The sequence below is a fragment of the Fusarium oxysporum genome, chromosome II (genome assembly GCF_013085055.1).
Source record: "Fusarium oxysporum Fo47 chromosome II, complete sequence".
In the NCBI taxonomy this organism is placed as follows: Eukaryota; Fungi; Ascomycota; class Sordariomycetes; order Hypocreales; family Nectriaceae; genus Fusarium; species Fusarium oxysporum.
The window spans coordinates 1,170,553-1,184,502 of NC_072841.1; the positions used below are offsets into that span (position 1 = coordinate 1,170,553).

The window sequence follows — 13,950 nt, forward strand, 5'->3', positions numbered from 1 at the left end:
GAGTGGAATTGGCTAGCAAAAGGCATGAGGCGGGAGACGCGACTTTACGCGTCTGGCGTCGCGGGGTGGGCCAGGCAATTAAAGGCATGTGGCCCAATCAGAAGCGCGTAAGGTGTTCCCCAGGTGATTTTCGCGTGCAAGCCCACAATGTACTTGGCTCCATATCAGACAGTGCAATTAGTTAATAAAGAAAGAAAGAAAGAAGGCTTTGTTCTTAAGTCAACAAGAGTGTCCAAACATTTAATTAATATTAGAATGAATAGGTCATTCAAAATCATATCTAACGCGACAACGGACGCGATTTTCCATCCAAATGTCCTGTCATCATGCATTTCAAGAGGTAGTCGATGACCTCAGTCGGAGCTATTGTTCCAGTTCCCCATCATTCGCAAGTGAAGCTCTCATTCCTATCAACAACATTTCTTCACATATCGTGCCAATAAGTCCTGTCCATAGCTTGACCCATGCCAGTTCAACTCAGAAGTAGGCCTGGAGCATCGGGTCCGAGAGTCTGTTGCTCTACAACTGCATTCAGAGTTCCTTCAACAGTGTGTACGAGCCTCAACCAACCATTCTGCATTGGCAACTCACCCTTTTAGATCAGTACTGGAAGTAGCTCAGACTCAGCTCTGCTATTTAAACTGCCGCCTGAGGTTCTTACCATGATCTTCGACCAAGCGCCACAGGTGGACAAGATCATGTTAGCGATGACCTGCAAAAGTTTACTCGCCACTTCGCGGCTGTGCGGCCTTTCTGTACCTCTCCGTGAATCGCACATGGCCACTTGGACTAGGCCTGACTCTTCTCGCTTTGTAGCTTCGTGCTCATGTTTGAGCATGGGCGATTTACTCCGAAGGTTTCGGCCAAGAGATGCGCGTGGTCGACCAAGTCGGGCGTGGAGTTGGTGCTTGGACTGCTGTAGGTACCTCCCGACAAGACGAGGATGGTGGGAACGTCGGATGAAAAGAGATCATACTACGATATCACAGGATTACATGCCAAATCGTGAACCTAGTATTGATTGGTTCAGTCGCGGACTCAAACAGCAGTGCCCTATTTGTTACCTGGAAGACGTCCAATAGTATCAACACTTAGGTTTCGAGAACGGAAGTATGAAGATGATATAGACAAGTACATACTTTTGGCGGGCATTTCTTATGATCCTCTAACTTTAATTTTCAGAAAAATAAACGAACTTGAAGATCTTGCGATCAGAAATTACTTTTAACGTTCTCTCACTTATGCATTCCTAATACAAACACTACAAATCCTCAACTACGAGATACAACACCATAAATATCTAGATATTGTGTCCAGAAAACTGAATCAATTAAAACTGTTGCGTACTGGAATGGTGTTGAACGGGTTCATGGGCCTTGGGCAATTAGTGAACATACGTCTCATGAATGCCATGGAACTGACGATACCCTCATGATACAGAACTTCCTTTCGCCTCCGTGAACATCCATTGACTTTCATAAACTCGTACATCCTCTTAAATAGCATTATGCGCTCATTCTAAACTTTTAAAAATGTTCATTGAGTCCTTGATCCGATTTTCCCTGGCCTATGTATTTACCATTTCCCCCTTCCCTTGACAGACCTTGGAACATACTCATTCCATATTTGTACAACCAGACTTGTACATGACCTGCCATCACTAAGATCATCTAGCATAACACACCCCCGTTTCTGCACTTGATCTTTATTCCTGTATGAAGCTCGGCATCACTTGGTCTTTCCCTTTCCACATAATGAACAGGCATCAGTGTCCCTTACACGAGCCTCCCCAGGAGTCTCCAGATGGCTCAAGCCCCATGAGCTTATTTCCACAGATGCCCCTACGGGACTTGGATTCCGAAATAGAGAATATCGAAAAATTCTTCTTACTGGGCCTCAGTCAGCCGGCACAAGAAAGAGATGGCTTGAAGGAACTGGAAGCTTACTTCAAGGAAAGCGCGAAGATAGGCGACCTATAGGCTCTTCAGACATTGACCAACCCTCACTTACAGCCACCAGATATCAAGATTCTCCACAGCATCGATTTCATCCAGAACGAACTTTCTCTTGCGTCTCAAGAGATCAGCGGCTATTACCAGTCACTGATTCAGCGCACCCAACCGGGGCCTCATGACTTCCACTCTTCCCCATACCCCCAAATGCCAACGGACAAGATTGTCGATTACACAGAGAGCTACAGGCTTCGATATAACTCAGCACGGAACTTCATCAAGCGAATTAAGCTAGTATGTCGGAGGTTACAGAAATTCCTTACAAAAGAACCCAGTGTGACGGGTTGTGAAAAGCATCGCCTTAGAACAACCCAGGGACTTTTCCGGCATCCAAAGGTTGTTTTAGGGAATGGCCTCCATTACCTGAGGCTTACCGGGACGAATTATCAACCACTTGATTTGATCTCAGCCTTTTCCGCTCTCATAGTGGCGTCTAGCTTGATCCATCAGGCGCCAGGCCAAGTCAAAGAGCTGGAACAGAAGTAAGTGTTGCTTAATTTTCGCCATTCGGCATTACTGACCGTATTTAGGTTCAATGAAGATCTTGGTCGATGGAAAACCTTGAGTGCCCAGAACCAACCAGACCCATTTGGCTTGTTCCAAGAGGTCGTTGGTGCCGCATTTGCCCTCAAGTCCTTCCCAAGGGCGCAGCCCTTGTCCGTGCCAGGAAACGAAGGGCTTCCTCCTCGGGTTGCAAACATGCACCCGTTCAACCCCAACGTGTTTGCGCAACTGCAATATGTTGCCTTCGATTTCTTCCTTCAAGCGTCCTCCGGGAAGTCTTCCATGCCATGCCTCTGTCGATACTTAGACTAAAAATGACATAGCTATTCAAGAAATTTATGATCAAGGTCCGGATCTGGATGCATCCGAAAACAAAATAGACAATTTATTTGGGGCTAGCGAGGATCATCAAGCTCCAGACCAGCACGACTCTGGCATTAGCATGGGCACTTCTGTTGAAGACAGCATGTACTATCAGATGCCAGATGAGGGCGCCGACGATCCCTGGGCTCCGGTTATGCAGTAAGATGCCCACCTCGGATCCTAATCAGGACACCATGGGTTTCTTTGTAGAGTTGTAGGATATCGGGGAGGTTTTGTCAGGCTCTATCTTGACGGAGTTGTTTTGGGTGTAAGGCCAAGTCTACGACTACATGCGTTCACGAGTTTTATGAGAAGAGTTGTGCATATGTGATCCCAATTTGGGACAAACGCGAGTGTATTTTTTGTATCTTCTTTTTTAGGATTGGTAATGATCATGGGTTGCATAAGGGTATAGAGGTTCATTTTTGTTTTGGTGCCGGTGAATGAATTTCGGGAGTACGTACCGCAACAAATATACATTGTTTTACTGCATAATTCTCTGAGTGCAATTGTATAACCCATACCTCTACAGTGCCATGTTCGTCATCGCTAGGCCCAGATCAAATCATTGTCAACCATCTATGTCAACCAAGATTGAGCTTTGTTAGAACTGTCTAGATGCTTGTTGACGTAGGTAGTTTGTTGCAAGACATCCTGCTCTTCAGGCCTCCACTTACAAAGCACCCTCTGTCTACCTATCTTTCTCCGTAATCAGCTAGATGGAGGCAGTGATTGCCAGATCTAGACCACACGGCCGAGGGCTGAGGTGGGTGTCGGTCTCTGATGAATGCGACGGGAGGGAGCAACGGCTGCTAGAGCGCCTCTCGCTCCCGAAGAAGTGGAGATAGCCGGGCGCTTATGGGGCATGTTTACAGGGGCGGGCGGTGGCTTTCATTTCTGTAGGGCTGAAGAGATGAAACCAACAAATGTAACATGAAGGTCAAAAGACTGGCATAATTAACGATGGTGATAATAAATGCGTGTTTGGGTTTTATGAATGAGAAAATTAGACAAACTAAGAGTGAGCCGATGGATAAGCATAAGACACCGGGGCTAAGATTATCGCAAGGCATACTCGCATCATCCATCGAGGTATCCCATGACTTGTGACTCTGTGTTCCCTACGACATGGATGACTCGAGAAAACGGCCCCCACCCTAGAAACGCATTTGACATGGATAACACATTAGCACATATGTAAGGTGAGATATCGCTAAGTTTTGGGAGGGGAAGATACCGCGTTGAAGCCGTCTTACCTACTCTCACTGGCCCTACGGGGCTGGGCGGAATGGAACGGACTGGGGTGATCCCTCAAGGCTGCCTCATCCAATCTGTGCCGTGCCGCGCTGATGAGAGGGGATTGACTGACAGGGTTTGGGCCTAAATATGTCAAACCTTGAACATTGATTAATTACCTTGAATCCATTCCTACTCGTTTTGCTTCATCTTCACCTTTAATGTGACGTCTTTCCTCATTCCCTCTCCCATCAACTTTCATATGGGCCCTCGCTCCGTTAACAATTACTCACTCACAACTGCCGCGTCAGCAACACATCCATCAGTCAGCCTTACCACCGCAAAACGTAACCCACCAGAAATGCTATGATGGCTACCTCGAGCGTCTTCTCCGCTCGACGTCGCACGTCACCCGGTGACTCTGACGACACCGATATGAGCTTCCCTCGCTGCGCACCCGGAAGACGTATCCCCAGCTCAGAATGGGAGAAGAAACGCCCGGTAATCACGAAGCTCTACCAGGAAGAGAAGCGCCCGCTCAAAGAGGTCATGGAAGTCCTCGAGCGTGAACATGGCTTCACTGCAACGTGTGTAAACCTCTTTGTCTCTAAAAGTCTTGGGTGTTGACTCTTTTTGCAGTGTCAAGATGTACAAGTCGAGGATTTGGAAGTGGGGTCTTGATAAGAAGCTCAAGAGTGATGAGGTTCTCGCTATTCTTATCTTGAGGACTGAACGTGAGGCGCAGGGAAAGATATCAGAGTTTACTATACGTGGTCAACCAGTCGATCTGGATAACATCAACAGATACATCCGACGGAATCCGGGACTTGTTGCGCGCTTCAGAGCAGGTGTTGTGCCCAGCATCCAGACGACTCTCGAGGTCCAATGTCGAACACCGTCACCAACACCAAGTCATCACTCGTTACCACCACCGAAGGAGATTTCCAATGTCGAAAAAGTTCTCAATCTATTTAGGGACTACTTCGATACATCTTTCACCAATGGAGCATGGAACCATGAATATAACGGCGACTGTGTCAGCCTAAAGCCGGGTGATCGAAGCGTTGAGCTGTTTGAACGTGTCGTCGCCAGCTTTGGTCTTGTCAACAGGTCAATGATGAGAAAGGACGAGATCTCAATAAGCACTCTCCTCACTCCAGCATTCGAGTCACTCAAGGAGATAATCGCCTCCGAGAGCCCAGTTTTCGCTGTACGCACAGCTTTCCTCTTGTGGTATCTCCATCGATTTCACAAGGAAGACCTTCTTCACATTGTCATGAACTACCTCGCTGGCTTAGTACCTATTGTACTGGGTCATGATCACCCGATGACACGAATCTGGAAAATTATTGGGTCTCAGGACTTCTCCGATCATTACGAACTCTCCACACGACTCTACTCTTCTCTCGTACCTCTCTTTGAGGAGCGAATTGGATTCGCCAATTCCCTAACCACAATTTTATACTGCGACCACATCGATTGTCTTGTCCATCATGGTCAAACAGCAGAGTCACTCAGTGTCGCTACACAATACAGAACCCGGGCAGAAGCCACACAATTACGACATCCTTGGCTCCGCGAACTTGCAATCTTACAAACAGGCATCATGTGCAATGCGAAAACAGCCGAGGGGAAGATCGAAGAGGCAATGCAGTGTCTTCAAACGCTAAAAGATTGGGACCTGAACGAAGAACAACAAGCCGGTATGAACATTCAACTAGGCAACTACAGCTATCAAATGGGTGACTTCTCCTTGGCAATTGACTGCTTCCGTGAAGCGTCACGCCTCATAACCGCCAGCCAAGGCGACGAGAGGATCCACCTCACATGTCTCGCAAACCTTGAGTCTGCACTGCGCAAGAGCGGAGAGGCTGACGAGGCAGCCCAAGTGCATGAGCTACGACTCACACGGCTATCAGAATTTGCCAAGGAGACAGGCACCTTTGCAAATCTGCCTGAATCCTGCGCTGCGGCCGTGAGTCCGGGCGATAGTTACAGCTGGGACGCTCAGCAAGTGTCTGATTGGCACTGGAGTGAGGATGGGCACGGTAGTGCGATGCCTACCTTGGGATTGACATGATGCCTGCAGCATATGCTTACTGAATTGTGTTTCAAGATACAGGGGGGTACTATACGATGTGGAATATGGCGTTGTTTGTATATATTGAGCGAGGATTTTGGGATTTAACGCTTTACGACTTAACATTTTATTACGACGAAGACACCATTAGGCATGAATTCAAGAGACACAGAGGAAAATATCTGCTTGTACTGAAATACAGATGATTGAAAGAAGGATCAGGCTAGAAGACTAGCTGGTGGGCATCTTTGACGAAAGCGGTATCATTTTTCGAGGCCACGACTGGCGACCTCCCGGGGCTGTGTACATCGGTTTAGTTGAAGCGGGACCTGATCATGGATCTTCAAAGACTTGATCCACCTTATAAAAGCTTATTTTATTGTTCTTGACTCTGTCTTTCATGATGTGACTACTCAAGTGTAAAGTGACATCGTGATGTTTTGCGTTGGGGATACGGTCTTGCATTGCAACGAGGCAACAACCTCAACTGTGTGATCAATGAAGCCAGCCTGTCTTGGATAAAAGACCCCTGCATTAGCGGCCATTCAATATTGCTCTTGGGTGCGTTGTTGAGTGCGTTGTGGAATAGGAGGGTTGGGTTGCATACTTGCAGTCTTCATGGGGATGCTTGACGAACAATGCAGGCAGAAAACAAGGCAATGGAGATAGTAGTGAGCTATCATGACAGTTTATCGGTATACCATACAAGTTTAACAGCGATCTTTTTCCAGACCATTGGCTCTGTTCAGTAGCACCTGGACAGTAACAACATGTAGGAGAAGTCTATATGCCAGGAACCATTACCCTCGTTGTCTCCTAGAACTACCTCAAGGGAGACAGAAGCTGTGGTGTCTCTGTTAACGGACAGGAGCTTTCACAGTACTTTATTAAACATGAGTATTCCAGGACAATGATAAGAAAAGGCCGTGATAGAAGCGGCTAGCTTAGTCTATAAGATCTCTTTGCAATGAATTTGTCAACATCAGTTCAACTATCACGTCCGGTATGGTGTAGTGGCTAACATTTCGCGCTCTCATAACCTGAGGGACTAGTACCGCGGAGCCCAGGGTTCGATTCCCTGTACCGGAGTTTCTCTTTTGCATTTCTTGTAAACGATGCATCACTCTTTTTGCATCCAATTGACCAACCAAGCAAGTGATTATTATTGGCGGGATGAATTAAACAAGTCTGGAAAAGAGTTAATTAATACTATTTATATTTTAAAGGAGGTATTAATATTAATTATTAATCCTACCTGACCTATAATCATAAGGAGGTATATATAGCCTCTGCTATATTTAAGTAATATAATAAGCTTTCCCTTCAAGCCTAGACTTGTGATTTGGCTTTTATGTTTTAAACAGAGGTGCCTCACACACCTGTCCTTGCCTAGATCTTTGGTATCTTGCTTAGTAGGACATCTTAGGCCGTATGCGAAAGTCAGACATTTGTAAGTGCAGTGCAGCAGTGTCTAAGAGCGTATGTAATGAGTGTTATCTTTATGGAATGTCGCCCAGCAAAAACAGTTCTGGGAAACGGTTTCCCTGGCTGGGTACCTCTAACTCACGATAAATGCTGACGTTCAGTACCAAGTTCAACAAACAGATATGTAAGTGACATCGTCCTCTGACGACTGGACACAGAGTGCTTCCAAATTGACCTAAAGCAGTATCCGTAACAACAAAAGGTCTATCCGAAAACGTATTGAACCTTTTCAGAAGGATACCACGGTGTTTCAGCGCCTGGTATAATTTGTCATTACGATGGTCTGTAGAATTAGAGTGTCGCCGCAAGTAAGCCAATAATGTCAGCGGATGGGCCATGTGGTCGAGGCAGAGGATCACATCAAAGGGCAACGACTTTCGGAGGCGTGAAAGAAACTCGAACCGAAAAATGATGGATGGGTGCTCGGTGACGCAAGTGGTCCGAAAGGATCTCCGGCACGGCGCGGCATTCAAGTATGTTCGTTCATAATGCAATCAAGGACTTACTCATTTGAGACGCTTCCTTGGGTGACATCGAAGGCTTTGTTGGCCAGAGTGCACCAAGACTTAGCAAAGCGAACATTGCGTGGAGCTTACTCACAGTGAGTGAGGTGAGGCTAGTATTTTACGGACGCCGAAGGACCGGGAGGGTTTCGGCAGTCGAGACCGGAGGTCCGGAGCGGAGGGATCGGGCGATGACATAGAAGAGCGGTACATGTGACGACTCATGAAGTTACAATTATCGACGTCATGATAAAGCAAAAAGTGACAAGGGGTGAGGGGACCAGTTTGCAATGGAATCAAGGGACGATCGCAGAAATGCGTAGGAATGGAGCGGGTGGGCGATTATAGGGCTCTTAGTGGCCGCCTTGGTGGGCTCTCTGCAGCGGCAGTGGGATAGGGCGGCGTGGCAGCGGGGATTGAGAGTGGAGAGAGTTGGAGAGCTTCCAGAGAGAGAGCCCAGAGAGTGTTTGTATGAGGGAGAGTTTAATGCTTGCCTGTTGATGAAATGTTTGCCTGATACCAGCGTCAATACAAGAGCAAAAGGATCCAATGCAAGTAATGCATAACCGAAAGGTGATACACATAAATCGAAGCCGGCGTTTTTTGTCACTATCGTTACTGCGCGACCATCTGTGTTTCGCTTATGTGAATCCTGGTTCCCTCTCTCGGGATGCCACAAAGAGACAGCAAAGGTCGAGGAAATATGGGGCAATGCATGCAGGTGTAACGAAGCAACACAGCGCCAAACGTTACTTTGCAGATGAACCCCTGTAAGTTAAGTGCAAAGTACTGAAGTGTACTGTATCAGTATCAAATGTTCTGTAATTTGCGTCTGGCCTCTGTCTCAACTAAGTCAATCAGTTAGTTCCCTATCAGATCTGAGCTTGCCTCTTGGAAAAGTTAGATTTGTTTGGTAAACTTAATTGCCCAACTTTATTGAATTACCGTAATTCATCCCCTCGTATAGTCTTTGCTAATTAGTGGAAATAATCACAGAATAATTAGAATACGGAATAATTAATATTGAGGTTCGTGTTATAGTCGTGTAGTCTGTCAGCTGTCAACGCTTGTGCTTGGGCATTCGGCTTATTTGTTGGGTGGTGGTATCTAAGATGTCGTAACGTTAATATCATCAACCTCCACACCAATTTCATGAATCATCCATTCATTCCCCATTCTAACACGGGCTGCGTGTCCTTTTTGACCTTCTGTTTCCACCAGATCTTTTTTTTTTCTTATCTACGATCAATCTGCATCTTCAATTGAGGGAAATCTTTGACCCTAGGACAAAATCTGCTCCCAGGAAATTACAAGTCCATGCACTCCCGGCTCAGCTCAGCGTGACCTGAATTTCACCACGCCACGCCCAACAACATACCATATCCGTAAAAGTGACCGTATTGCAATATTTGACGTTCCTGCACGAGACCAATTGTCCTGCTTCCCCAGCTCTCGAGTCCGTCTTGGCCACTGCTACAGCTACAGTTACCGTTGCCGCATACTTAAGTAGGTAGCTGTAGCTCCCTGCACCTCATTAAAGGCGCCGTCACCTCAATTGACACCATCGCCTGCACAACATCAACGAACGTCCACGACTTAGCAAAACAAAGTTTACCTGGATCTGATTCAACGCAAACCTAACTTAATCCCAACCTCGAACTCCTCCTTTTCCTCTCGTCTCCAAGCAGAGAGCAGCTCTAGCGATAAGGATTCCATCGTGGCCAAGTAGCTTTGGAAGCGCTCAACGCTGCAGGGGTACCTAAAGCTACTATCGACTTATCACTGTGACGGCCCCAGTTTTCCTCACCCGCCGCCAAAGCTTTGAGCAGAGCCCAGTGGATGAAAGTCCCGCGGTGATTAACAAGGTCAGTTCATCTCAAGAAAGTAGAACTCCTTTCCATTTAGGAAGAGAGATATAAGGGGAAGCGGATTGATTCCGAAAGCGAGTCCAAACGCAAATGGTCGAGAAAAGAACAGAAGACGACACAGCGAGACGAGTTCAGACGGAAGGAGTCACAGAGACGGGACAAACGAGAGACAGGAAGGACCCGCTCCGATCCCCGGTTCCCAATCTCTGGTGCTAGCACCTGCACTTGTGCTAGGCTAGTCCTTGAAGCTAGTGGCAGTCACGCCCTCCAAGTGCGGTGCCCCTCGGAGCGCAAAAAGACCCAAGACATCGGATTAGGAGGCTAAAATAATCAGGTAAGGCAGTCATGAACACCTCCTAGTTTATCACAGACCTTGCCTGAATATTTCTGTCGCCCATGATCAGCTCTTTCAGTTTTCTGACATCCCTTCCCTTAGGGAGCCTGTCTTTGCTTCTCACAGTTCAGAGGTCAAAGGCCTGACCTTCCATGCTACTGCTGCTGTGCTGTGCTGGACCCACGAACGATCAACCACCCAAATCTTGGCTGTTCACGTCGATCTTGACTCCTTTGACTTCTCCTCTTCTTTCTTTTCTGTTCTTCTCTTTCTCTTGTTCTCGCTCTGTTTGAGCGGCACTGTCGACACATTCACCCTCCCTCCTCTGAACGACGATTCGAATCGCCTCTCATGTTCGCGTTATAGAAGAGCCTTTGGCCCATTTCTCCTCATCCTTCCGCCGTTCTCCTCGTCCTTATAAACAAACCCCTTGGACTCCTTCGACTCGATCAACGCTCCCTCAACCAGCATCGCCAAGGCCATTCCTTAGCACCGTGCTCCTTGACGCATTCGCATTCCCCCAGAGTTTACCTTGCGCCAAGGTACGTTCCTAAGGCCTTCAAGATCTCATAATTGCATTGCCTCTGAATATCAATACTCGTCACCCCACCTGGATTTCGGAATACAGCGACTTAGCCAATTCCCATTTTCGTACTCATCTCATTTGCAGCAGGCTGACAGCCAATTCAACAGTCTTGCGATCTAAATAAACGACGATTCCTCGACTTTCCCCCTCCTTCAAATTCGCTAGACCTTAATCTGGTTCTAAGCGACTCCGACGACCCGACAGCGCGGAGCCATGAACACGCCCCACGCCCCCCGAACTGCGACGGCCCTGCCCCTCGACGACAACTCTCAAGACACAGGAAACAACTCTTTTAGAGGTCGTGATACCTTCCTTCGCTCAACTTCTCGTCCCATACCAGTTCCTGCACATACACCTTCTCGTGCTGGGGCCTCCCTTACACCAACTTCCCGTCGGCACGACCACGCCTACGCTACACTGTCCACCAGTCCCTTGTCGTCCTTCACGCTTCCTGATGTCTCTGTTACAACGCCGCCGCTTGCCCATTTCCGTGCGGATACAATAGCACCGACTTCCATGCAAGAGGGCGAACTCCCGCCACCACAATCCAATACCCTGTCCATTGGATCACCTGCTATTCCAAGACGCTCCGTCAGTCCTGTGGGATCCTTGCGTATCTCAACTGACTTTGCTGCACGTCCCGTAACCCCAGACCGCCGCGAATCATTTAACAACGGCAACGGAAATGGCAGTGGTTCATCCCGTGGCTCGTTGACGTTGAACCACAGGGCTTCGTCCAACAGCCTTCATCCCATCTCCCGGACACCAAGTCTTAAAGCTGCCTTGACTAACAGCCTTGGTTCTGCCAGCGGCACAAGCAGTTTGGTGCCTAGTCCTATTATTTCTGCTATGGGGGATATGACGCCTCTTCCAAGCCCGCTCATGTCGGGTGATTCCCCAGGACCCTGGAAGAGGCTGAGCGCAGGTTCTGCGTCACCTCCCCAACAGCGCCTCAAAAGCGTAGGAGAGGGTTCTGTTCTGGTTACGAGTACAGGTGAATCGATTGATGCAGCACTTTCCAATGGTGCTAAACGTAAAATTTATTCAACCCTCGAGCCTGGCGACCATGTTCATACACAATCGCCTTCTAATCAGCAGCCACGACAGCATACGCGAAACCGAAGTGTGAGCGAATACGTTCCTGATCCTATGGGTATTCCTAAGAGACAAATATCCGTTTCAGCACGACCCAACGCCGAGGCTTCAGCACGGTCCCATGAACCCCAGCTTCGAAGAGAGCTTAACCTTGCAGAATCGCGAGGACTTACACCTTCGGTGGTTCAGCCACCAACTCCTCCACCAAGCGAGTCTTCGCGAGACTCTGCTGATGGCGCCAGTAAGCCCAAAGGACCCCGATTCGAATATTTCGAAGCAAACGGACGCAATGATAAGAAGCGTCGCCGATGGAGGGCCGTGCGAATGCTTGGTCAAGGAACCTTCAGTAGGGTCATGCTGGCTACAAGCCAGATTGAACCCGACGAAGACTCTCCCGAAGTTGACCATGGAAGACTGACACCAAAACCGGAACAGAGCCTTGACCGTAAGACTCTGGTTGCCGTCAAGGTCTGCGAGCATGGTCCAAAGGGCGGCGCCAGTGAGGAACGTGTTGAGATGAGTCTAAAACGTGAACTTGAAATCATGCTTTCCATCCACCACCCCTCGCTTGTCGACCTAAAAGCTTGGAGCATTGAGCCTACTCGGGCCATTCTTGTCTTGAGCTATTGCCCTGGAGGTGATATGTTTGATATCGCGACCACTCATCGTGGTGTGCTCAAGGAGCCACTATTACGAAGAATATTTGCTGAACTGGTTGGTGCTGTGAGCTATCTCCACGAAAGGAGAATTGTTCACCGAGATATCAAACTCGAGAATGTCCTCGTCAACCTCACCCCTTCTGAGCTTGCAGACCCATCGATCGACTGGGCTACCTACCCTTACTCGGTGGTAATTCTGAGTGACCTGGGCCTTTCGAGACGCATCGCCGATGATGAGAAACTAGAAACTCGATGTGGATCAGAAGACTATGCAGCTCCTGAGGTCATCATGGGACAACCTTACGATGGACGAGCTACCGATGCTTGGTCACTCGGTGTTCTTCTGTATGCTCTTCTTGAGGCTCGACTTCCCTTCGATCCGCACCCAGGTATGAGTGAAGCGCATCGCATGCGCAGTCGCACTAGCCACCGTATCGCGAGAGTCGAATGGAAATGGGTAGAATACTACGGTGATGACACCGACCACGATGGCGACGAAGCCAAGTTCAAGCAAAAGGGTCTCCTCGGTGCTATGGAGATCACAGAAGGGTTGCTGAGGCGAGCCAGGGGTCGTTGGACCGTCGATAAGGTGGCCAAGACCCCCTGGGTTCAGGGCGCCATCAATGTCGAAGGCGGAATACGTTTCCGCGAAGAGAAGGACGGCGAGGAAGTTTCCTGACATTCACTTGTGCGACTCTAAAGTCACTGAAAGTATCCTGACTTCTTTCAACTTGGACCAGAGGTCTGTTCTCAAATATTGCCCATAACCAACTCGATGATTTTTGAAACCATCGGTTGCACTGCTGCCAACACGCCGGCGGCTCCCTTACAACTACATTACAATCAATTGCGCGCCCCTTCTACGAATCTTTATACGACTACATGACGGGACAAAGGGGCACATGGGTAACGGATTGATCAAATCAGGAAGAATGACGGAAGGTGTTGTTTCATGGGTATTAGTATGATGCGGTTCGGTTGTGTATTTCTAGCATTTGTTTGTGTTTTGGCTGTCTTGGGTTCGGTTCAGTCTATCTTGACATCCTTTCTTGTTTTATTCTTCGATTACCCCCACTTTGTTTCTTCGTTTTTATATTAAACCATACCACTCGTAGGCTTTCAGGAGTAGAAAAAGGTTATACCAAAATGGATAGAAAGGTGTTTTTATACTCTATTATGTTCTTGTGCCTTGTGTGAAAAGCGACCTTCTCAATTGTGAGAAACT

General features: G+C 48.0%; 4 protein-coding genes and 1 non-coding gene across 5 annotated transcripts; all 5 read left to right on the forward strand.

Moving 5' to 3' along the window:
• Nucleotides 1-378: 378 nt before the first annotated feature.
• On the forward strand, nt 379-1,228 carry FOBCDRAFT_214162 (uncharacterized protein). Its single transcript, XM_059609375.1, has 2 exons — nt 379-548; nt 600-1,228. Exons 1-2 carry the CDS (start codon nt 465-467, stop codon nt 1,080-1,082), a joined length of 567 nt encoding a protein of 188 aa, XP_059464077.1. The 5' UTR covers nt 379-464; the 3' UTR covers nt 1,083-1,228.
• Nucleotides 1,229-1,754: 526 nt separating this feature from the next.
• Nucleotides 1,755-3,042, forward strand: FOBCDRAFT_196433 (uncharacterized protein; the record flags this gene model as incomplete). Its single annotated transcript, XM_059608849.1, has 4 exons — nt 1,755-1,899; nt 2,020-2,494; nt 2,543-2,732; nt 2,824-3,042. 4 exons carry the CDS (start codon nt 1,755-1,757, stop codon nt 3,040-3,042), a joined length of 1,029 nt encoding a protein of 342 aa, XP_059464078.1.
• Nucleotides 3,043-4,075: 1,033 nt separating this feature from the next.
• Nucleotides 4,076-6,606, forward strand: FOBCDRAFT_214163 (uncharacterized protein). Its single transcript, XM_031172802.3, has 2 exons — nt 4,076-4,702; nt 4,755-6,606. Exons 1-2 carry the CDS (start codon nt 4,482-4,484, stop codon nt 6,193-6,195), a joined length of 1,662 nt encoding a protein of 553 aa, XP_031049587.2. The 5' UTR covers nt 4,076-4,481; the 3' UTR covers nt 6,196-6,606.
• A 588-nt stretch (nt 6,607-7,194) lies between these two features.
• On the forward strand, nt 7,195-7,284 carry FOBCDRAFT_t41. Its single transcript has one exon. It is a non-coding gene; the product is annotated as a tRNA-Glu (tRNA).
• A 3,900-nt stretch (nt 7,285-11,184) lies between these two features.
• FOBCDRAFT_127508 (kinase-like domain-containing protein) lies at nt 11,185-13,404 on the forward strand (the record flags this gene model as incomplete). The annotated part of the gene is made up of 1 exon (XM_031172805.2): nt 11,185-13,404. The coding sequence occupies one exon, from the start codon at nt 11,185-11,187 to the stop codon at nt 13,402-13,404; it is 2,220 nt and encodes a 739-aa protein (XP_031049590.2).
• Nucleotides 13,405-13,950: the final 546 nt, after the last annotated feature.

Bases quoted from the DNA above. Each gene is read 5' to 3' on its own strand.
- FOBCDRAFT_214162 (XM_059609375.1), top strand. From the start codon at position 465: ATGCCAGTTCAACTCAGAAGTAGGCCTGGAGCATCGGGTCCGAGAGTC. The intron at 549-599 runs GTGTGTACGAGC...TCACCCTTTTAG, and splicing joins CATTCAGAGTTCCTTCAACA to ATCAGTACTGGAAGTAGCTC.
- FOBCDRAFT_214163 (XM_031172802.3), top strand. From the start codon at position 4,482: ATGATGGCTACCTCGAGCGTCTTCTCCGCTCGACGTCGCACGTCACCC. The intron at 4,703-4,754 runs GTGTGTAAACCT...CTCTTTTTGCAG, and splicing joins GAACATGGCTTCACTGCAAC to TGTCAAGATGTACAAGTCGA.